This window comes from Muscardinus avellanarius (genome assembly GCF_963383645.1).
Source record: "Muscardinus avellanarius genome assembly, chromosome: 18".
Taxonomy (NCBI): Eukaryota; Metazoa; Chordata; class Mammalia; order Rodentia; family Gliridae; genus Muscardinus; species Muscardinus avellanarius.
Genome location: NC_137804.1, coordinates 46,576,018 through 46,597,346, shown reverse-complemented (window position 1 = coordinate 46,597,346; position 21,329 = coordinate 46,576,018). Strand labels below are relative to the sequence as shown.

General features: G+C 53.9%; 2 protein-coding genes across 2 annotated transcripts; one reads left to right on the top strand and one right to left on the bottom strand.

The window, feature by feature from the left end:
• Positions 1 to 3,948: 3,948 nt before the first annotated feature.
• Positions 3,949 to 8,369, top strand: EPOR (erythropoietin receptor; the record flags this gene model as incomplete). The annotated part of the gene is made up of 8 exons (XM_080715757.1): positions 3,949 to 4,063; positions 4,771 to 4,906; positions 5,736 to 5,914; positions 5,996 to 6,150; positions 6,552 to 6,705; positions 6,791 to 6,878; positions 7,577 to 7,664; positions 7,758 to 8,369. The coding sequence occupies 8 exons, from the start codon at positions 3,949 to 3,951 to the stop codon at positions 8,367 to 8,369; spliced, it is 1,527 nt and encodes a 508-aa protein (XP_080571883.1).
• Positions 8,370 to 11,050: 2,681 nt separating this feature from the next.
• Positions 11,051 to 13,315, bottom strand: SWSAP1 (SWIM-type zinc finger 7 associated protein 1; the record flags this gene model as incomplete). The annotated part of the gene is made up of 2 exons (XM_080715531.1): positions 11,051 to 11,554; positions 13,067 to 13,315. 2 exons carry the CDS (start codon positions 13,313 to 13,315, stop codon positions 11,051 to 11,053), a joined length of 753 nt encoding a protein of 250 aa, XP_080571657.1.
• Positions 13,316 to 21,329: the final 8,014 nt, after the last annotated feature.

Below are 21,329 nucleotides of genomic sequence, written 5' to 3'. Positions count from 1 at the left end.
GACGGGTGAGCTGCCTGTCACTCCTGGGGTAGGGAGGAGAGATGAGGCAGGAGGCGGAGACCGTGAGCGCCCAGCGACCGCCGCGGGGTAATAGGAACAGGGGCTTCTACTCCGACCTGGACAGCAGCTACGAGCTTTCTGTTGATAACTCTGTTAATTGGCTTCTCTGTTCCAGTGGGTCAAAATCCCACTCAAACAGGGACCTGCCCCAAAGGGCATGGTGGCTCTTGGAATTGAGAAATCCAACAGGCCCAGCTTCAGGCACACTGCGATCCAGGGACTCAAAAGATGTCACTGGGATTTTGTTGCCCTTTCTTGGCCTTCAGAAGGAGACTATCCGTTGTCCAACCCAAATCCAATTCGCCTTCTTCTGTGGTAGAGAGTCACTGGCATTTAGCTAGTCAGTAAAAGAGCCACATTTCCCACCACCCCCTGCGGCCGAGTGTGGCCACAGGACAGTCTTGCCCAGTGAGATAGGAAAGGAGAGGATGGGACGGATTCTAGGGCTGCCTGTAAAGGGAAAAGGCGTGCCCTGCCCCTCCTGCTTTCTGCTGGCTGGAGTGAAGACGCACAGTGGGCCATCTTGGGTCGGGTGGTTCACATCCTTTGAATAACTGAGCAAGAAGCTGGAAGGAGCCTGGGTCTCTGAAACCTCAGCGCTACTCTACTGCGCCGCGGCTATGTGGAGTGTTATGTACGAGAGAAATAACTGTCTGTCTTACTTAAGCCACTGTTATTTGATTTTCTGTTACAAAAGGCAAATAAATTTTTAAAATGTTATCACGTGTGTTTGTGTGTTTTACTGGGAATCGAACTCAGGGACTTTCTGCTTCCAAGCCACATCCCCAACCCTTATTATTTTTTATTTGAAACAGCGCCTCCGTAGGTTGCTGAGAACCTCGCTCCTTGTCCAGGCTGCCCTCCACCCTGCCGTCTTCCCACCTCAGCCTCCCCATCACTGGGATTGCAGGTGTGTGCCTCCGTGCCTGCCCTATTTTTAGTTTTGAAACAGAGTCTCACTAAATTGCAGAGGACTTTGCTAAATTTCCAAGACTGGCCATGAGCTTGCGGTTTTCCTGTCTCACCCTCCCAAGTAGTAGGATTGAAGGCATGGGTCACCATACCCAGCCTATTTTATTTTTATTTACTTTTTTTTTTTTTGGTGGTGGTGGTACTGGGGTTCCTGGAAGCCCTTCTACCTCCGGGCTACACTCCCAGACCTATTTTTATACTTTTTATTTGGAAACAGTGTCTCTTAAGCCAGAGCCACTGGCTTTGAACCTGCGCGATCCTCCCGTCTCTGCCTCCCAAAGTGTGGGGATTACAAGCGTGTGCCGCCACGCCCGGCTATTTATTTACTTTTTTGGGGGTGTACCGGGGATTGAACCCAGGGGCATTCTACCTCGGAGCTACATCCTCAGCCTACTTAATATTTAATTTTGGAATGGGGGGGGTCTTGGTAAGTTGCTGAGGCTGGCCTTGAACCTAGATACTCCAGGCTCAGCCTCCCAAGCACTGGGTTAACAGGCTGGGCCACCACACCTGGCTCCTCTGCAAGGCAGGCTCCTACCTCAAGGGGGCGGTAGTGCTCCACTGTGTGAACAGAGCCCGGCCTTCCCATCAGGTCCTGCAGAAGTCCCAGAGCAGGTTCCCATTGGACCACCTGTCCAGTCATGTGTCTGTCTCTGGACCAATCACGGTTCAGAGGCATGCCATAGGTCTGTTGGCCAGGTTGGCATCCTGAGCCCATCCCTAGAGGGGCAAAGAAAGTTCTACTCACAGGGTTGGATTCTGGGAATGAAAATGCATGGAAGTCATATCTGGGTGTGAGGAGGAGAAATATGTTAATTATTAATTTATTGTGGTACTGGGGGTTGAATTGGGGCATCCTACCTTCAAGCTACTCCCCCAGCCCCATTTTTTTATTTTTATCCTTTTTTCTTTTCTTTCTTTTATTTTATTTTTTTTTTTATTTTTTGCGGGTCTGGGGATGGAACCCAGGGGCGTTTGACCTCCAAGCTACACCCCCTGCCCTATTTTTTATTCTTTATTTTGAAACAGGGTCTCACTGAGTTGCAGAGGGTCTCACCAAGTGGCTGAGGCTGTCCGCGAACCGCGATCCTCCAGGTCTCAGCCTCCCAAACGCTGGGATTACAAGCGTGCGCCACCACGCCCGGCTTTTATTCCTTATTTTGAAACAGGGTCTCACTGAGTTGTGGAACGGCTCACTAAGTAGCTGAGGCTGTCCATGAACTGTGATCCTCCTGTCTCTGCCTCCCAAATGCTGGGATGACAAATGTGTACCGTCACGCCCAGCTCTGTAAATTGTAATTATGAGAGGCAAGCCAGACCTATTTTAAGTACATCTGTTTTTTGTTTTGTTTTACTTGCATGGGGGGGGAGTACTGGGGATTGAACCCAGGGACACCTGAGTTACACCCCTGAGCTACACCTGAGCTACACCCCCAGCTCTATTTCATTTTTTAAAATTTTGATACAGAGTCTCACTGAGTTGTGGAGGGCCTCAATAAATTGCTGAGGCTGTCCTTGAACCTGTGATCCTCCTGTCTCAGACTCCTAAGTACTGGAATTACTGGAGGATTGCTCAGGTTTGAAGCCAGCCTCACCTACTGAGTGAGGCTCTCAGCAACTTAGTGAGACCCTGTCTCCAAATAAAATATTAAATAGGACTGGGAGTATAGCCCTGAAGTAGAAAAGCCCCTGGGTTCCACCCCCAGCAACACACACACACACACACACACACACACACACACACACACACACGACCAAGTTTGGTGGTGCAAGCCTGTACTCCCAGTATTTGGGGAGGCTGACACATGAGAATTGCTGGTTCAAGGACAACTTCAGCACTTTAATGACACTCTCAGCAACCTAGGGAGACTCTTTTTCAGAACAAAAAATAAAAAGGGATGGGGGTGTAGTTTGGAGGTAGAATGTCCCTAGGTTCAATCCCTAGTACCAAAATAAATAAATAAATGAAACCTCACTCCAGAATATAATTTTATGCCACACACAGTGGCAATCCCAGCCATACCAGAGGCGGAGGCAGGAGGATGGCAAGACGATTTAAGGAAACTCTATCTAAAAAAAAAAAATAATATATATATATATATATATATATATATATATATATATATATATATATATATGCCGGGCTTGGTGGCGCACGCTTTTAAGTCCCACGCTTGGGGGAGGGGGGCAGAGACAGGAGGATCGCAGCACAGGTTCGAAGCCCGCTGCGCTGGCTTAAGAGACCCTGTTTCCAAATTAAAAAAAAAAAAAAAGTGTAAAATAGGTCTGGGAGTGTACCCCGGAAGTAGAATGGCTTCCAGGAACCCCAGTACTACCAAAAGATAAATAAATATAATTTAAAAAATAAGAAGAGCTGGGGATGTAGCTCAGAGGTAGAGCGCCCCTGGGTTCTATCCTCAGTACTGCAAAAACAAACACCCAGGATATGTGTGGTTTTTATAAATAAAGGACCCTATTGTACACCCTGCCTGGCAGCACCGCCTAGCACTGAGCAGTCAACTGCCGGTCGTTATTATGATTCTTATTAACTTGAGCACTGGGGACAGATGCGATTAGCGCGATCCTATCAGTAACTTGCATGCATGGAATGCTTGCTGCGCAGTAAGCTAGATATTACAGATAGAAACTGAAGACAGAGAAAAAAAAAAAAAAAAAGCCCCACGCGGCAAACTCAAGCTGTTTCCGCCCCCTGCCCCCTCCCAGCCGGCCCTTATCTGGGCCCAGGCTGCGAGCTGGTCCCGCCCCCGTGGGGGCGCCGCCGCTCGGAGGGTTCTGGCCCCGCAGGGCCTGGTCAGCTGTGTCCGGCGGAGGCAGCTGCCGGCCCAGCTGTGGACCGGGCCAGGGCTTGGGTCCCAGGGGCAGGAGCCCTGGGCTCCTCGGGGCGGGCGCGGCCTCATGGACCACCTTGGGGCGCCCCTCTGGCCCCGAGTGGGTCCCCTCTGTCTCCTGCTCGCTGGGGCAGCCTGGGCGCCCCCACCCGACCTCCAGGACCCCAAATTTGAGAGCAAAGGTAAGGATGGGGCTGTGCGTGGGCCCTGACCCTTGGAGGGGGTGTCGCAGAGGGCAACTCAATTCCCCTCCGGAGTCGTGGGGGCCATGGCAGGTTCTGGGGGCGCCAAGCCCGTGTCCGAACAGGTGCGGTGGGGGGGGGAATTCAAGACAAGGGCATAAGGTTCTCATTTGATCTTTTCAGGGAGTCTGCGACAAGGGCCTTGCAGCATCTAGGCCTCCCACAGTCTAAGTCCCTGGGGGTAGGAGACCCAGGGGACGGGGTGGGGGGGCTGAGTATAAAGCCCCGGCCCCCAGCCCGAGGGGCCCGGCTGCAGGCGACTGTAAACACGGTTTGCCAACAGGCCGGAGCGCCAGATCCCCGGCCCCCCGGGTGGAGGAAGGGGCGGGGGCCACGGTTGGCGCTATCGGGCGGCCGAGGGCCTGCGGGGGCAGATAGCGGACCGGCCGCCCCGCACAGCGCCAGGCGGGGACTGGGCGGCGCCCGCAGCGGGGACCCAGGTCTGGGGGCTGTGCCCGGACCCCGCGGCGGGGTGGGCGCAGGGTGGGGGCCGGGGGCGGCAGCTGGGGCTCCAGGGGCCTCTGCAGAGCCCTGGGGGCCCGGGCAGGGCGCGGGCGGGCGCCGGTCTTATCGGGTGCGTCCAGGCGGCGGGAGCGAGGGCCGGGGGCCGCGCCCGCGCCCCTGACCCTCTCCCGGTGGCCGTCCAGCCGCCCTGCTGGCGGCCCGCGGGCCCGAAGACCTCCTGTGCTTCACCGAGCGCCTGGAGGACTTGGTGTGCTTCTGGGAGGAGGCGGCGAGCTCGGGGGTCGGCGCCCACAACTACAGCTTCTCCTACCAGCTCGAGTGAGTCGGACGGGGCGGGCGCCCCGAGCGGTGGGGGTCCGGGCAGGGGTCGATTTCCCCCGAGATCGCAGCCCGGGCCGCCCCGTGGGGCCTGGGGTCGCCGCGCGGACCCTCAGTCGTGGTCCCTGCAGGGAAGCCCGGGGGCCAGGGCGCGCCCCCTAGTGGACGTGGCTGGACCGCGCCCCATCGCCGCCGCAGCGTGACACCCGCAGGGGGGCTGGCGGGGTACCGCCCGGGCCTCCGGCGTCGCTGCCTTGGCCCAGGGCGCCCCCTCGTGGTAGTAGCCAAAATGCCCCCTGCGGGGCTGGGCGACACATTCACTATTTCAGTTCTTTTCTTTCCTTTTTTTTTTTTTTTTTGTGGTACTGGGGTTCCTGGAAGCCCTTCTACCTCCGGGTTACACTCCCAGACCTATTTTTACATTTTTATTTGGAAACAGGGTCTCCTAAGCCAGCGCGCGCGGCTGGCTTCGAACCTGCGCCATCCTCCTGTCTCTGCCTCCCAAGCGCGGGGATGACAAGCGTGCCCACCACGCCCGGCTTTATTTTAATTTTAATTTATTTATTTATTTATTTATTTAATTTTTGGTGGTACTGGGGCTCCTGGAAGCCCTACCTCCGGGCTACACTCCCAGACCTGTTTTCTATTTTATTTGGAATCAGGGTCTCACTAAGTTGCCGAGAGCCTCACTAAGTAGCAGAGGCTGGCTTCGAACCTGCGCGACCCTCCTGTCTCCGCCTCCCGAGCGCGGGGATGACGAGCGTGCGCCGCCACGCCCGGCTACACACATTCAACTCCCCCCTTCCCTCCCGGGCCCCCGGGCGCACAGGGGTGAGCCGTGGAAGCCGTGTCACCTGCACCAGGCGCCCGTCGCCCACGGCGCGGTGCGCTTCTGGTGCTCGCTGCCCACGGCCGACACGTCGAGCTTCGTGCCCCTAGAGCTGCTGGTCACCGCGGCTTCCTCGCGCACGCCGCGCTACCACCGCATCATCCACGTCAACGAAGTGGGTAAGCGCGCCGGGCCTGGGGTGGGGGGAGGCCGGGGGAGGGGTCTCGGTCTCCGCCCACCCCGTCAACTCCGCCCTGCAGTGCTCCTGGACGCCCCGACCCGGCTGCTGGCGCGGCCAGCGGAGGAGGGCGGCCACGTGGTACTGCGCTGGCTCCCGCCGCCCGCGGCGCCCATGACAACCCACATTCGCTACGAGGTGGACGTCTCCGCAGGCCACGGCGCAGGAGCTCAGCGGGTGAGCCCCGCCGGGACTGCCCAGCCCCGGAACTCCAGGCGGGCGCCCCGGCTCCCTCAGCCCCGCCCCCACGGCCTGGCCCCGCCCCACGGCCTGGCCCCGCCCCTCCAATTGCTTTGAAGCCTATAAAAGCTCCCTGCCCAATCGCGTGCCCCCTTTGCCCGCCTGGACCCCAAGACTTCCCACACCTGGGTCTCTAACCCCTGACCCCAGGTTCCAGCTCTCCACTCAGGGCCGGGGTCCGTTTTTATATAGCCTAGGTCCCGCCCCTTGCTGTGGGCCCTCCCTCTGATTGGTGTTCAGCTTCCTAGGGCCGCGCCCCCTCCTTTCACTGGTTCCGACCCACCGCTTAGACGCTGTCCTTCTCTCTGATTGGCTGGCTCCTCCGGCCCCGCCCGCAGGTGGAGATCCTGGAGGGCCGCACCGAGTGCGTGCTGAGCAACCTGCGGGGCGCCACGCGCTACACCTTCGCCGTCCGCGCGCGCATGGCCGAGCCGAGTTTCAGCGGCTTCTGGAGCGCCTGGTCCGAGCCGGTGTCGCTGCTGACCGCTAGCGGTGAGGCCCCCCGTGGGGATGCAGGCGGAGCCCGGGCGAAATCCCCGGGCAGACCCTCGGCCCTGACCTCGTCCCCGCCTCCCAGACCTGGACCCCCTCATCCTGACGCTCTCGCTCATCCTCGTGCTGATCCTGCTGCTGCTGGTCGTGCTCGCCCTGCTGTCCCACCGCCGGTGAGCCCCCCATCCGGGAACCTGGAGCCAGCCCTCCGGGGAACCTTCTTCACTAGGAGAAGTAGGCGGAGGGGGGCGAGCACCAAGCCGAGGGCACACCGTGCGAAGCCGGTGCTGGGACCAAGCCAGACCAGGCCCAGGCTCTTGCTGCAATTCTCCGCTCTCAGCCGGGCGTGGTGGCGCACGCCTGTGATCCTAGCGTCTTGGCAGGCTGAGACATGGGGATGCGGGTTCACGGACAGCCTCAGCTACTTAGTGAGGCTCTCTGCAAAATAAAAAATAAAACGAAAGAATAAAAAACAAAGAGGGCTGGGGGTATAGCTCGGAAGTAGAATGCCCCTGGGTTCCATCCCCAGTACAAGAAAGAAAATTAAAATTGGGCTGAGGGGTGTCGCTTCGAGGTAGAATGCTCGTGGGTTCCATCCCCACTGCCACAAAAAACAAACAAAAAACCTGGGCGAGGGTTAGAGGGAGTAGGCCCCAGTCCACACTGAATGCCTATTCACCCTTCAAACGGTTCTAGTTGTCCTTCCAAAGGGCCTTGCTGATGCTTTAACCAAAGCCACGGCCCCCCAGTCCTGATGCACCCCTCTGCCTCTGGCATGATCAGGAACCAGGAGGGTCTGTGCGCCTGTGGCTGGGGTCTGGGGAGCATTCATCGACTCCTGTCCATGAACCTGTTTGTATTCACTCTACAGAGCCCTGAAGCAGAAGATCTGGCCCGGCATCCCCAGCCCGGAGAGTGAGTTCGAGGGCCTGTTCACCACCCACAAGGGCAACTTCCAGGTAGGTAGACCAGTTGTCCCGCCGGGCCTGAGGCCGTCTTGCTCCTGGTGGCTGAAGTCCAGGCCTCTGAGTCTGCTGGCGCTGTTTCTCCAGCTGTGGCTGTCCCAGTATGATGACTGTCTGTGGTGGAGCCCCTGTACCCCCTTCCCAGAGGATCCACCGGCCCGCCTGGAAGTCCTCTCGGAGCGCTGCTGGGGGGGGACACAGGCCGTGGAGCCAGATGCAGATGACGAGGGGCCCCTGCTGGAGCCGGGGAGCAGTATGCATGCCCAGGATACCTATTTGGTACTCGACAAGTGGCTGCTGCCCCGGACCCCGAGCAGCGAGGACCTCCAGGGACCGAGTGGCAGTGTGGACCTGGCCACTGTGGACGGAAGCTCGGACGCTTCCTTGTGCTCGTCTGCTGCTGCCTTGAAGCCCAGGCCAGAGGGGGCCTCGGCGGCCAGCTTTGAGTACACCATCCTGGACCCCAGCTCCCAGCTCTTGCGCCCACGGGCTCTGCCCCCGGAGCTCCCCCCGACCCCACCGCACCTCAAGTACCTGTACCTCGTGGTATCTGACTCGGGCATCTCAACTGATTACAGCTCAGGGGGCTCGCAGGGAGCCCAAGGGGGCTCGTTGGATAGCCCCTACTCCAACCTGTATGAGAACAGCCTTGTGCCAGCCCCCGAGCCTCTGCCCCCCAGCTGTGTGGCCTGCTCCTAGGGCTCCAGCCAGCAGACTCTGGCTGTCCACCCTGGCCACTCTTGTTGAACAGGGACTGTGAGGCCGCACTCAGGGCCTGGGACATTGATGTCCCGATTCAGCTAGCTCAGGGAGTCCCAATTTGGCAGTATTTTTAAATATGTATACATATGTATATAAAAATGTATGTGTGAAAAGCCGGGCGTGGTGGCGCACACTTGTAATCCCAGCGTTTGGGAGGCGGAGACAGGAGGATCGCGCAGGTTCGAAGCCAGCCGCGCGCGCTGGCTTAGGAGACCCTGTTTCCAAATAAAAATGTAAAAATAGGTCTGGGAGTGTAGCCCGGAGATAGAAGGGCTTCCAGGAACCCCAGTACCACCAAAAAAAAAAAATAACAATAATAATAATAATAAATAAAGAGTAAAAAATAGGGCTGGGTGTGTTGCTCGGAGGTAGAATGCCCCTGGGTTCCATCCCCAGTACCGCCAAAAAAAAAAAAAAAAAAAAAAAAAAATTATGTGCGAGTTTTTCTACCCTGATTCTACAAACACGTTGTGGGCCCTAACTTTCGCTGGGTCCAAGCCATAGGACCCAAAGTATTTTAGGTCTTAAAGTATTAGTATTTTAGGACTGTCTGAAAGTATTTTAGGTCTGTACTTAAAGTATTTTAGGTCTGTCTGAAAATCTGGATGTGACAATCTAAAGACTAAAAAAATATATTTTTGTGTGTGTATGATACTGGGGATTGAGCCCAGGGGCATTCTACCTCTGAGCTACAACTCCAGCCCGATTTTATTTTTTATTTAGAAACAGGGGCTCACTAAGCTGCTGAGGTTGGCATGGTGGCTTGGGAGGCCAAGATGTTTGTACTTGAGAGGCTGAGACAAGAGGATCAGAGGTTTGTGGCCAGCCTCAGCAACTTAGGCCGTCTATAACTTAGTGAGACTGTTTCAAAATAAAAAACAAAACAGGGCTGGGGAGATAACTCGGCAGTAGAATGCCCCTGCGTGTTCAATCCCTGGTAAAACACACACATACAAACATGATAATAAATACAAAGGAGGGCTGGGGGGATATTCTGGAGATAGAATTCTCCTGCGTTTAATTCCTAGTACTGGGGATGGAACCCAGGGACATTCTACCTCCGAGCTACACCCACAGCCCACTTTTTTATTCTTTATTTTGAAACAAGGTCTAAGTTGTAGAGGGCCTCATTAAGTAGCTGAGGCTGGCCACAAACCCTGATCCTCCTGTATCAGCCTCCCAAGTGCCGGGATTACAAGTGTGTGCCATCGTGCCTGGCTCATTCCAGCCCTTCATATTTTCAATTTTGGAACAGGGCCTCACCAAGTTACTGAGAATCTCACTAAGCTTCTGAGGCTGACCTCCAGCCTGCGATCTTCCTGTCTCAGCCCACGTACCGGAATAACAGACATACACCACTATGCCTGGCCTATTTCTTTCTTTTTTTTTTTTAGAATTAAACTCAGGGGCATTCTACCTCTGAGCTACATCTCAGCCCTATTTTTTTTTTTTTTTTTTTTTTGGCAGTTCTGGAGATTGAACCCAAGGGCATTCTACCTCCGAGCTACACTTCCAGCCCTATTTTATTCTTTAATTTGAAACTAGGGTCTACTAGATTGCGGAGGGCCTCACAAGTTGCTGAGGCCGGCTGCGAACCTGTGATCCTCCTCTCCCAGACTCCCAAGTGCTGGGATTACAAGCCTGGGCCGCCACACCCAGCTCCAGCCCTATTTTTTACTCTTATTCTGAAAAAGGTCATCACTAAATTTCAGAAGGCCTCACTTAAGTAGCTGAGGCTAGTGCCTGGCCTACTTCTAAGTAAATACCCTGAAAACACATATACCAGGACTCATGTGCAAGAATGCCCATAGTTGTAAATGGGGCTGAATCGTAGGAATAATGTTGACTGGGCAAAGAAGGAAACCAGATTATATTTATCACAGAATGCTTTATACAGTTCAACACAGCAAAAAAAGAATTAATTGGGCATAATATGTATATGGTAATACTGGAGTGTTTTGTTTAATTTTGCAAAGCCGGGAATCAAGCACGGGACTTCATGCACGAGGGCCAAGTGCCTTCCCACTGCGCTCTACTCCGGCCCCCATGATGCTGGGCTTTTTGTTTTGTTTTTGTGGTACAGAGAATTGAACCCAGGGGCAGTCAACCTCTGAGCTATACTCCCAGCCCTATTTTTCTTCTTTATTTTATTTGATTTACTTATTTTTTGTGGTACTGGGGGTGGAACCCAGAGGCTTTCTACCTCTGGGCTACACTCCCAGACCTTTTTATATTTTATTTGGAAACAGGGTCTCACTGAGTTGCTGAGAGCCTCACTAAGCAGCTGAGGCTGGCTTCGAACCTGCGCGATCCTCCTGTCTCAGCCTCCCAAGCGCGGGGATTACAAGCGTGCGCCACCACGCCCGGCTCACTCTTTATTTTAAAACAGGGTCTCACTAAGTTGCAGAGGACCTAAGTACCTGAGGTTGGCCTCCAACCTACGTGATCCTCCTGTCTCAGCCTCCCAAGCGCTGGGATTACAAGCGTGCCCACCACGCCCAGCTATCATGCTAGCAAAGGCACTTTACGTTTTTAGGTCTTGACTCTGCACGCGTCCCTGAGGTAAGTATTCTGGCCTTGGGAAACTGAGTCACAGAGTGGCTGGGACACACCCAAGCTCAGGACTGGCTGCCAGCGCCAGCTCCCTCGTCTGAGCCGGGCTCACCGGCCTGGGCGGGCACCGGGGCGATCTCCATCTCTCCGTTTGGGCGGAAGGTCACCCTCCACTCCGTCCTGGGACGCAGCCCACCGGGCTCCAGGCAGGCCCGGAGGCCCAACTGTCCCGGACCAGGTGGGTCGGGCCGCAGCCAGCACAGGGCGGGGAGGTACCGCTGCAGCACCGCCAGCTGCAGGCCGTCCCCGCCGTCCGTTTTCTCCCGGGTCTGGAGGGCCACCAGGAGCCCACAGCCCCGTGCGCCGCCGGCTCGGTGGCCGAAGTGGGCGGCTGTGTCCAGAAGCAAGGCGGCCAGGTAGGCGGCTTCCTGGGGCCCTGGGTCTTCCGCTAGGAATTCCTCCAGACCGTCCAGCAGCAGGAGGGAGGGCGCCGGCCCTCGGGCCTCATGGGCAGAGCACAGCAGCCGGAGAAGCTCCGGAGTGGACGGTGGGTAGTGGAAACGAATCTTCTAGAGGATTCAGAAAGAAGAAAAAGGCAGGTTCAGCAGAGGATGCCGCCTCCCCGCAAGGGCAGCCTTCTTGCCCTCTCCCCAGACAGCGGTGCCAGGAAGAAACAGTAGTGAGTATGCTTTTATTCACCGTCCTCTCAGCACTTACCCAGGCAGCATATGGAGGGCAAATCTGTTTTTGTGTGTAGGTAGTACTGGGGATGGAACCCAAGGGCACTCTACCTCCGAGCTACTGTTTAATTTGGAACACGGTCTCACTAGGTTGATGGGAGTCTCACTGCTTGCCGAGGCTGTTCTCAACCTCTGATCCTCTTGTCTCAGTCTCCCAAGTACTGGGATTACAGGCGTGTGCCACCATGCCCGGCTCAAATCTTTTTTTTTCTTTTTCTTTTTCCCAAATATTCCCACGGAAAACCTGCTTCCAGCCTCATTCCGTTTGAACACTGCCTCTACAATTTAGCTCCACCTACCCAGACTAATTCCACATTTAGCCTTGCCCCTTATGAAATCCTGGGTGGTGGCGCACGCTTGTCATCCCCGCGCTTGGGAGACTGAGACAGGAGGATCGCACGGGTTCGAAGCCAGCCTCAGCTACTTAGTGAGGCTCTCAGCAACTCAGTGAGACCCTGTTTCCAAATAAAGTATAAAATAGGTCTGGGAGTATAGCCTGGAGGTAGAAAGCCTCTGGGTTCCACCCCCCGGTACCACCAATAAATAAATAAAATCCTGGCTCCACGATTTTGGGGGCCACCTCTTCCCTATATCCTCTCCACGGCTCCCCCTAGTCATTAGTCTGTCGCTCAGTCTTATGTATGTGGCGCGTATCTGTCTATGCATCCACCCATCTGTCATCTATGTATCCAAGGGCATTCTACCTCCAGCGACACTCCCAGCCCTATTTTATTTATTTGTTTTTTTGACGGTACTAGGGTTCCTGGAAACCCTCCTACCTCCGGGCGACACTCCCAGACCCATTTTTATACTTTTTTAAAATTTGGAAACAGGGTCTCTTAAGCCAGCTGAGGCTGGCTTCGAACCTGCGCGATCCTCTTGCCTCCGCCTCCCAAGCGCGGGGATGACAAGCGTGCGCCACTAGGCCGGGTTTATTGTTTTATTCTTTATATTTTGAAACATGGTCTCACTAAGTTCCTGAGAGCCTCACTGAGTAGCAGGCTGGCTTCCAAACGGTGTGATCCTCCTGTCTCAGCCTCCCAAGCGGGCGGGGATTACAAGCCTGCACCACCACGCCCGGCTAATTTTTTATTTTGAAAAAGGGTCTTGCTAGGTTACTGGGAGTCTCGCTAAACTGCTGAGGCTGGTCTTGAACCTGCGATCCTCCTGTCTCAGACACCCCAGTACTGGGATTACTGGGGTCAAGCTCTGCGCTCAAATTTAGCAGAACCTCGCCGGTCCCGCCCTCCCCCGCCACCGCATTGGCCTGCCTAGACGTCACTCAGTCCTCGACCCACCCCGCTATTGGCCGAAATTCCTCTGGCCCCGCCCCGCCGCTACCTGCAGCCGCAGAGGGTCGAGCGCGGCTCCGGCGCCGGGGGGCAGGCTTTGAAGAGGCCTGCGGGTGAGGAACAGCACGGGGCCTCGGCCCTCTCCTGCCGCCTCCAAGGCTGCCGCGAACAACAGCGCCGTCTTTCCGGAGCCCGGAGCGCCGAGGAGCAGCAAAGGCGGCCCGGCTTCAGCCGCCTGCTCCTCCGCGGCCCCGGCCGCGCCGCCCCCACTCAGCGCCCGCCGCAGCGCCTCCGCCATTCCCCGAGTATCTCTGTCCAATCGAGGGTGCGTTCCCGGCCTTAGTCCCGCCCTTGTCGAGGCCTCATTGGGTGCGCAGACTCAGCTTGTCCATTGGTCTGTGGAGCTGTCCATCAAAGTTGCCTTTTCTAGCTCCTCCCCTGGCGAGTGAGGGGGGAAAACAAAAACCACCTAGTCTGAGCTAGGAGAAATGGGGGAATGTGTTGGGGAGGGGTAGTGTGGTTCTGGGGGGAACCCAGGGGCGTTCTGCGTTACTTCCAGGCAACACCCCTAGCCCTATGCATTCATTCATTCATTCATTCATTCATTTTAGTGTGTGTGTGTGTGTGGTACTGGGGATTGAACCTAGGAATGACACCCCCAGCCCTGTTTTTTATTGTTTATTTTGAAACAGGGTCTCACGAAGTTCCGGAGGGCCTCACTAAATTGCTAAGGCTGCCCACAAACCCGATACTCTCCTTTCTCCGCCTCTGGGATTACAAGCGTGTGCTGCTTATTTAATTTTGGAAACAGGGTCGCGCTAAACCGCTCAGGTGGAACCAGGACCCGTGATCCTCCTGAATCAGCCTCCCAAGTACTGGAAGTACAGGCACGCGCCCCCATGCCGGGCTAAAATGGGGGGACTTAAGGGACGGACTTTCCCCTGTGGGAACCCGCTGGGGGAAGCATCGTCAATACTACTATTGTGACGTAAGCAGCTAATAAGACCAATGTAAGGGTCGAGTGCTGGAGGAAGCGAGCCCAAGTCATCGGCACCTCACTTAAAGTGCCCCGGCCTCCGTTTGCCGGTCTGTAAAGTGGGGCTCATGACTGAACAGTACCAGGACGAGCTTTGGTCTGAGAGTGCTTTGTTGATGTCACCCCGTGACAAGTGGGAGTTGGACCGAGTGATAAACTGAGTACTCGGCTCTCTGTGCACCTGAATTTGGTGTTTGGGGGCCACAGACTCTGGCACACTCGAGCGCAAAAAGAAAGAGTAGCCGGCTCTGAGTGTCGGTGCGAGGAAGCCTCTCGTCTCTCTCAGTGGCCCCGGGGGCTTCTTGCCTGTACTGGGGGGCGAGGGCTCAGAGCCAAGGAAGAGGCCGGAGAGGCCAAGGGGGCCGAGAGATGGCGGGATCCAGCGGGGACCTCGGATGCCTTGAAGCGTGTCCCTCCAGGGTCGGAAGGGAGCGGAGCGCGGTGTAGATTGTCACGCATGTTCTCGTTAAATAGCAAAGGAAGGAAGAAAGAAGGTAGGATTGATGGGAAATTGGGAGAGAGGGGGAAACAGGTGAGTGATTATGATCACTTACTGGGTCTCGGCGCCCAGAGCTGCCACTCAAGCCCGTGTTGCCCTGGCAACCGTGTCTCCTGGTAACTTCAAAGTGGTGCTGTTGCCTGGAGACCCAGGGGCAAGGCGGAACTGTGATTTCCTGGGCTTTCTCTTTCTTTGGGGCCAGAAAACAGCTCCACAACATCCCCCAATACACCCACACACACAGCTGGGCACCCCCACACCCTCCACACAACACATGCACACACGGCATCTCTGCATGGAATCCATTTCCGAAAGCCCCATCATCCACATGCTCACAGCCCTCCCCATCCTGACACAAAGCAGCCCTTACACACTGTCCTACATTCACACACGCATGCCCTTTCCTTTACACAAACACACACCACAGCGCACAGATGCAACCACACCACCGCCGCTAAACGCACACCCATGTACACGCACACATTGCACTATTACCTGCACTGAGCAGCACGCCGCCCCAGCCCATCGACAGCAGATACACAACACACACAGGCCACACTGCACACCCGAGTCCACACAGAGGCAACATGGTCGTTAGAGAAGCGACGCCCAGGAGCGCGGCGTGGGGACCTAGCTCCAGCCCTGCCCACTTGCCATCCGTTGCCTAGAAGATCAGGGTACAGATATCCTGTTGTTTCTCGTGCGTGTGTAGTACAGGGCATTCTACCTCTGAGCTACACCCCCAGCCTTTTAAAAATTTTTTTCTTTCTTTCTTTTTTTTTTTTTTTTTTTGGTGGTACTGGGGTTCCTGGAAACTCTTCTACCTCCGGGCTACACTCCCAGACCTATTTTATATTTTTATTTGGAAACAGGGTCTCCTAAGCCAGAGCAGCTGGCTTCAAACCTGCCCGATCCTCCTGTCTCCGCCTCCCAAGCGCAGGGATTACAAGCGTGCGCCATCACACCCGGCTTATTTTTTCTTTTGAAACAGGATCTCCCTAGGTTGATGAAAGTCTCACTACTTGCTGAGGCTGTCTTCAAACCTGCAACCTTCCTGTCTCAGCCTCCCAAGTACTGAAATTACAGTACTTGTGTGCTACCATGTCCGGTTAACCCTGGCCCTTTTGTGTGTGTGTTTTTGTGGTACTAGGGATTGAATCTCAGAGGTATTCTACCTCTGAGCTACATCCCTAGCCTGGATTTTTATTCTTTATTTTGAAGCAGCGTCTCACTAAGTTACTGAGGACCTCACCAAGTAGCTGAGGCTGGCTTTGAACCTGTGATCTTGCTGTCTCAGTCTCCCAAGTACTGAGATTACAAGTATGCACCACCATGCCGGGGTAGCCCCAGCCCTTTTTACGTTTTTATCTTAAAACAGGGCCTCACCATGTTGCCGAGGGCCTTGCTAAATTGCCAAGGCTGGCCTTGAACCTGTGATACTCCCATCTCAGCTTCTGGCATACTGGAATTGCAGGAATATGCCACCATACCCGTCTCTGTTTTTCTGTTTTGTTTTGTTTTTTTGTTTTTGGTACTGGAGATGGAACCCAGGGGCATTCTACCTCCGATCTACACCCCAACACTATTTTCTATTCTTTATTTTGAAACAGGATCTCCCTGAGTTGCAAAGGGCCTCACTAAGTAGCTGAGGCTGTCTGTGAACCGCGATTGTCCTGTTCTAGGCTCCCACATGCTGGGATTACAGGCATGTACCCAGCTTGTTGGTTCACTTTTTAAAAACTCCTTGTAGGTCTCTGGTTGACTCTCACCTACTTAGAGAGGCTTTTGTGCCCAAAGTCCAAAATTGCACTCTTTTTTTTTTTTTTTAAAGATGGAAGCTGGGTGTGATGACGCATTCCTGTTATCCCAGTACTGGGGAGGCTGAGACCGGAGGATCGAGGGTTCAAAGCCAGCCTCAGCTACTTAGGCCCTCCACAACTTAGGGAGACCCTGTTTCAAGATGAAAAATAGAGCTGAGGGTATAGCTGGGAGGTAGAATGCCCCTGGGTTCCATCCCCAGTAACACACACACACACACACACACACACACACACACACACTCACCTTGTTCCCGGGGCTTAGCCCGAACCCCTGGACTCAAGTCCTCTGCCTCACCCTCTGATGTAGCTGGGACCCCAGGTGTGTGTCGCTGCACCCAGCTTCGCCTCCACTCTTTATTTTAAACTACTTGTCTGTATTTCCCTTCAAACAACGTCGCTTCCAACATTAGGCCTGTGTCTGATGTTCCCTCCCCAGTAGAACGGCGGCTCTACAAAGCTCAGGTCCGTGTCTGCCGTGTTCTCTGCGGGGTCCCCGGCTCCTAGCACAGCGCCCAGTAGATCTCATAAACGGAGGTTGGGTGAGGACACCCGGCGGCGATGCAGACGTTTGGCACATCTCTCCAGAACACAGATCTCTATTGCTTCTCAGAATTCTGCCTTCCCGTCTCCGCAGAAGGGTGTTTAGCATAAAGAGCTCCATGGAGGTGTGCAGCCGCTGGGGTAGGGGGCGGACACCGTGACAAGGATAGGGAGCAGGGTGGGCTCAGGATCGGTTTGTGTCTTTCTTTGTTTTTTGTTTTTGTTTTTTTGAGATACTGAGGATGAAACCCAGGGGCATTCTACCTCCAAGCTACACCCCCAGCCCGATTATTTATTTATTTATTTATTTATCCATTGTGATACTGAGGATGAAACCAACAGGCTTTTTCTACCTCCAGGCTACACTCCCAGACCTGTTTTTTATATATATACTTTATTTGGAAACAGGGTCTCGCTAAGTTGCTGAGAGCCTCACTAAGTAGCCGAGGCTGGCTTCGAACCTGCGCGATCCTCCTGTCTCAGCCTCCCAAGCAGGGATTACAAGCGTGCGCCACCACGCCCGGCTCTCTTTCTTCCTTCCCTTCTTTCTTTCTCTCTTTCCTTCTTTCTTTCGTGCTGGGGATGGAACCCAGGGGCATTCGACCTCTGAGCTACACCCCAGCCCTATTTTTTATTCTTTATTTTGAAACACGGTCTCACTGAGTTGCATAGGGCCTTATTAAGTAGCTGAGGCTGTCTGCAAACCGCTGTCCTCCCGTCTCAGCCTCCCAAATGCTGGGATTGCAATCGTGCGCCACCATGCCTGGCTATTTTTTATTTTTATTTTTCGAAACAGGGTCTCACTGAGTTGCAAAAGGCCTCACTAAGTAACTGAGGCTATCTCCGAACTGCAAGCCTCCTGTCTCAGCCTCCAGAAAGCGTGCACCACCACGCCCAGCTTTCCTTGTTTTTTTTTTTTTTTTTAATTTGTTTTTGTGGAACTGGGAAATGAACCCAAAGGCATTCTACCTTTGAGCCATACCCCCATCCCTAGTTTTATTTTTTTATTTTGAAACAAAGTCTCACTAAGTTGATGAGTCTAAGTTGCTGAGGCTGGCTGCAAACCTGTGATCGTCCTGTCTCAGCTTCCTTGTTACCGAGATTCAGGCGTGCACCACCAAGCCCAGATTTTCCATGGCTTTTTATCGACCTGCTCAAGTGTTTGGTTCATTCATTTAAACATTCGTTCGAGCCGGGCGTGGTAGTGCACACTTGTAATCTCAGTACTTGGGAGGCTGAGACAGGAGGATCACAGGTTTGCGGTGAGCCTCAGCTACTAAGACCCTCAGTAACTTAGTAAGATCCTGTCTCAAAATAAAGAATAGAAAATAGGGCTTGGCCGGGCATGGTGATGCACGCTTGTGATCCCCGCGCTCGGGAGGCTGAGACAGGAGGATCACACAGGTTCGATGCCAGCCTCAGCTACTTAGTGAGGCTCTCAGCAACTTAGTGAGACCCTGTTTCCAAATAAAACAGAAAATAGGTCTGGGAGTATAGCCCGGAGGTAGAAAGCCCCTGGGTTCCATCCCAGTACCACCAAAAAAAAAAAAAAAAAAAAAAAAAAAAGAAAAGAAAAGAAAATAGGACTGGTGGTGCAGCTCGGAGGTAGAATGTCCATGGGCTCCATCCCCAGGACCACAAGATGAACACACACTTAAACATCTACTGAGCATCTGGTACACCAGGGTCAGTTCTAGAAACCTACTGGGCACCAGGTCCTAGTAAGGGAATTAGAACATGCCTGTTAAGCCAGCTGTGGTGGCACATGCATTTGGGAGGCTGAGACGGGAGGCCTCGGCTACTTAGAGAGGCCCTTTGCAGCTCAGTGAGACCCTGTTTCAAAATAAGGAATAAAAATAGGGCTGGGAGTGTAGCTCAGAGGTAGAATGCCCCTGGGTTCCATCCCCAGTACCGCAAAAATAAAAGAGAGAGAAAAAGAAAAAGAAAGAAAGAAAATGCCCACTAAACACAAGGATTTTAAACAGCGTATAGATGATAAGTATGTGCCATAGCTGGCCTCAAACCTGGGATCCTCCCATCTCAGCCTCCTGGGAACCTGTGATTACAGGCGCGTACCACCACACCCAGCCATGAGATACTTAAGCAGGGGATGACCTCGTCCAGACCTACATTCTAAGCCATGGATTTATTTTGGTGGAGTTGAGTTTGTGAGGTGTGAATGAGATCCACTGGGGCCGGTCTACAAGAATTTTTTTTTTTTTCGATACTGGGATGGAACCCGGGGGCATTCTACTCCCAAGCTAGAGCCCCAGTCTCATTTATTATTATTATTATTATTATTATTATTATTATTATTATTATTATTTGTAGTACTGGGGGTGGAACCCAGGGGCATTCTGCTCCCAAGCTACACCCCCAGCCCCAATTTTTTATTCTTTATTTTGAAACAGGGTCTCACTGAATTACAAAGGGCCTCACTAAATAGTACCTGAGGCTGTCTGCGAACCACAATCTTCTTGTCTCAGCCTCCCAAATGCTGTATTATTTATTTTTATTTATTTATTTATTTTTAGTTTTTTGGTGGTACTGGCATTTCTGGAGGCCCTTCTACCTCCGGGCTAGCTGAGGCTGGCCATGAACCATGATCCTCCTGTCTCAGCCTCCCAAATGCTGGGATTACAAGCATGAAACACCACACCCAGTTATTATTATTATTATTATTATTATTATTATTATTATTATTATTTTACAGTATTGGAATTGGAACCCAGGGGCATTCTACCTCCAAGATACACCCCCGGCCCTAATATTTTTATTCTTTATTTTGAAACAGGGTCTCACTGAATTACAAAGGGCCTCACTAAGTAGTACCTGAGGCTGTCTGCGAACCACGATCTTCTTGTCTCAGCCTCCCAAATGCTGTATTATTTATCTTTATTTATTTATTTATTTTTAGTTTTTTGGTGGTACTGGCATTTCTGGAGGCCCTTCTACCTCCGGGCTACACTCCCAGACCTATTTTTATATTTTTATTTGGAAACAGGGTCTCCTAAGCCAGCGTGATCCCCCTGTCTCCGCCTCCCAAGCGCGGGGATTACAAGCGTGCCCCCCACGCCCGGCTGTATTATTTATTTTTGAAGCAGGGTCTCCCTAGGGTGCGGAGGGCCTGACTCAGTAGAGGCTGTCTGCGCACCGCGATCCTCCTGTCTCAGCCTCCGGAGGGCTGGGATCACGAGCTGCGCCACCACGCCCGGCTTCGATAAGGAACTGAATAAGCACGTCCAGCCAAGTCTCGAAATTAGGAGCGCGGGCAAGACTAGGGCTGCTGTAACCGAAACTGGGACTAAACCCAGCCCAGTCTTTGCCGCCAGCACTCCCCGTCAGCACCGCGGACAGCGCCAATGGCGGAGGGCGGGGCGCTGTCCGCGGTGCTGAAGCCTCAGTCTGGCCTGGAGGGGAGGCAGCTTCAGGTTCCCGACACTGCACGGGCCTCTTGCCTGTGAGCCGTGGGAACGGCCTGGGCCCCCAAGAACCCTAACTTCCACCCCAGCTCTCATGCTTCCATCTATCCACTGTCTCCTCAAACCCTTCTTCCTCCATCTCTTCTCTGTGTCTGCTCCAGCCACACATAGCTCTCTGACGTCCCCTGAACACATCAGACTCGTGTCTCAACTCAGAGCTTTCGCACGTGCCGTTCCCTTAAACCTGGGGGGAATAAACTTACACACACCTGGGCTCCTCCTGAGGACTGGGGTCACAGGCGTGCGCCCCCATGCTCAGCTCCGCCTTCCAGATCCTTGAGAAATAAATTTCTGCTGTGTATAAGCCACCTTGCCTAGGGTGCTTTGTGATAGCAGCCCGAACAGGCTAAAATAACCCGACCCAGCCAGGCGTGGAGGTAATCCCAGGAGAAGGGAGGAGACAGGAGGCCCGCGGTTCGCGGACAGCCTCAGCTACGTAGGCCCTTTGCAACTCAGTGAGACCCTGTTTCAGAATAAAAAATAAAGCCGGGCGTGGTGGCGCACGCTTGTAATCCCCGCACTTGGGAGGCAGAGACGGGAGGATCGCACAGGTTCGAAGCCAGCCTCAGCTACTTAGTGAGGCTCTCAACAATTTAGTGAGACCCTGTTTCCAAATAAAAAAAATATATATATATTTTTTGAAAAGGGTCTGGGAGTATAGCCCGGAGGTAGAAAGCCTCTGGGTTCCACCCCTAGTACCACCAAAAAAAAAAAAAAGAATAAAAAGTAAAAAATAGGGATGGGGGTGCAGCTCGGAGGTTGGGTTCAATTCCCACTACCGTAAAAATAAAATAACCCGACCCATGTTAAGTGCGCTACTGTGCTTGTTGAGGGCGTGGTGGGAAGGAATCAGAGTCCCTTTCCGGGCTCACAGATGTGTCCAGGTCCCACGTGGCCTGTCTGAAGCCCGGCGGGGTCTGGAGCCTCCCGCTCGG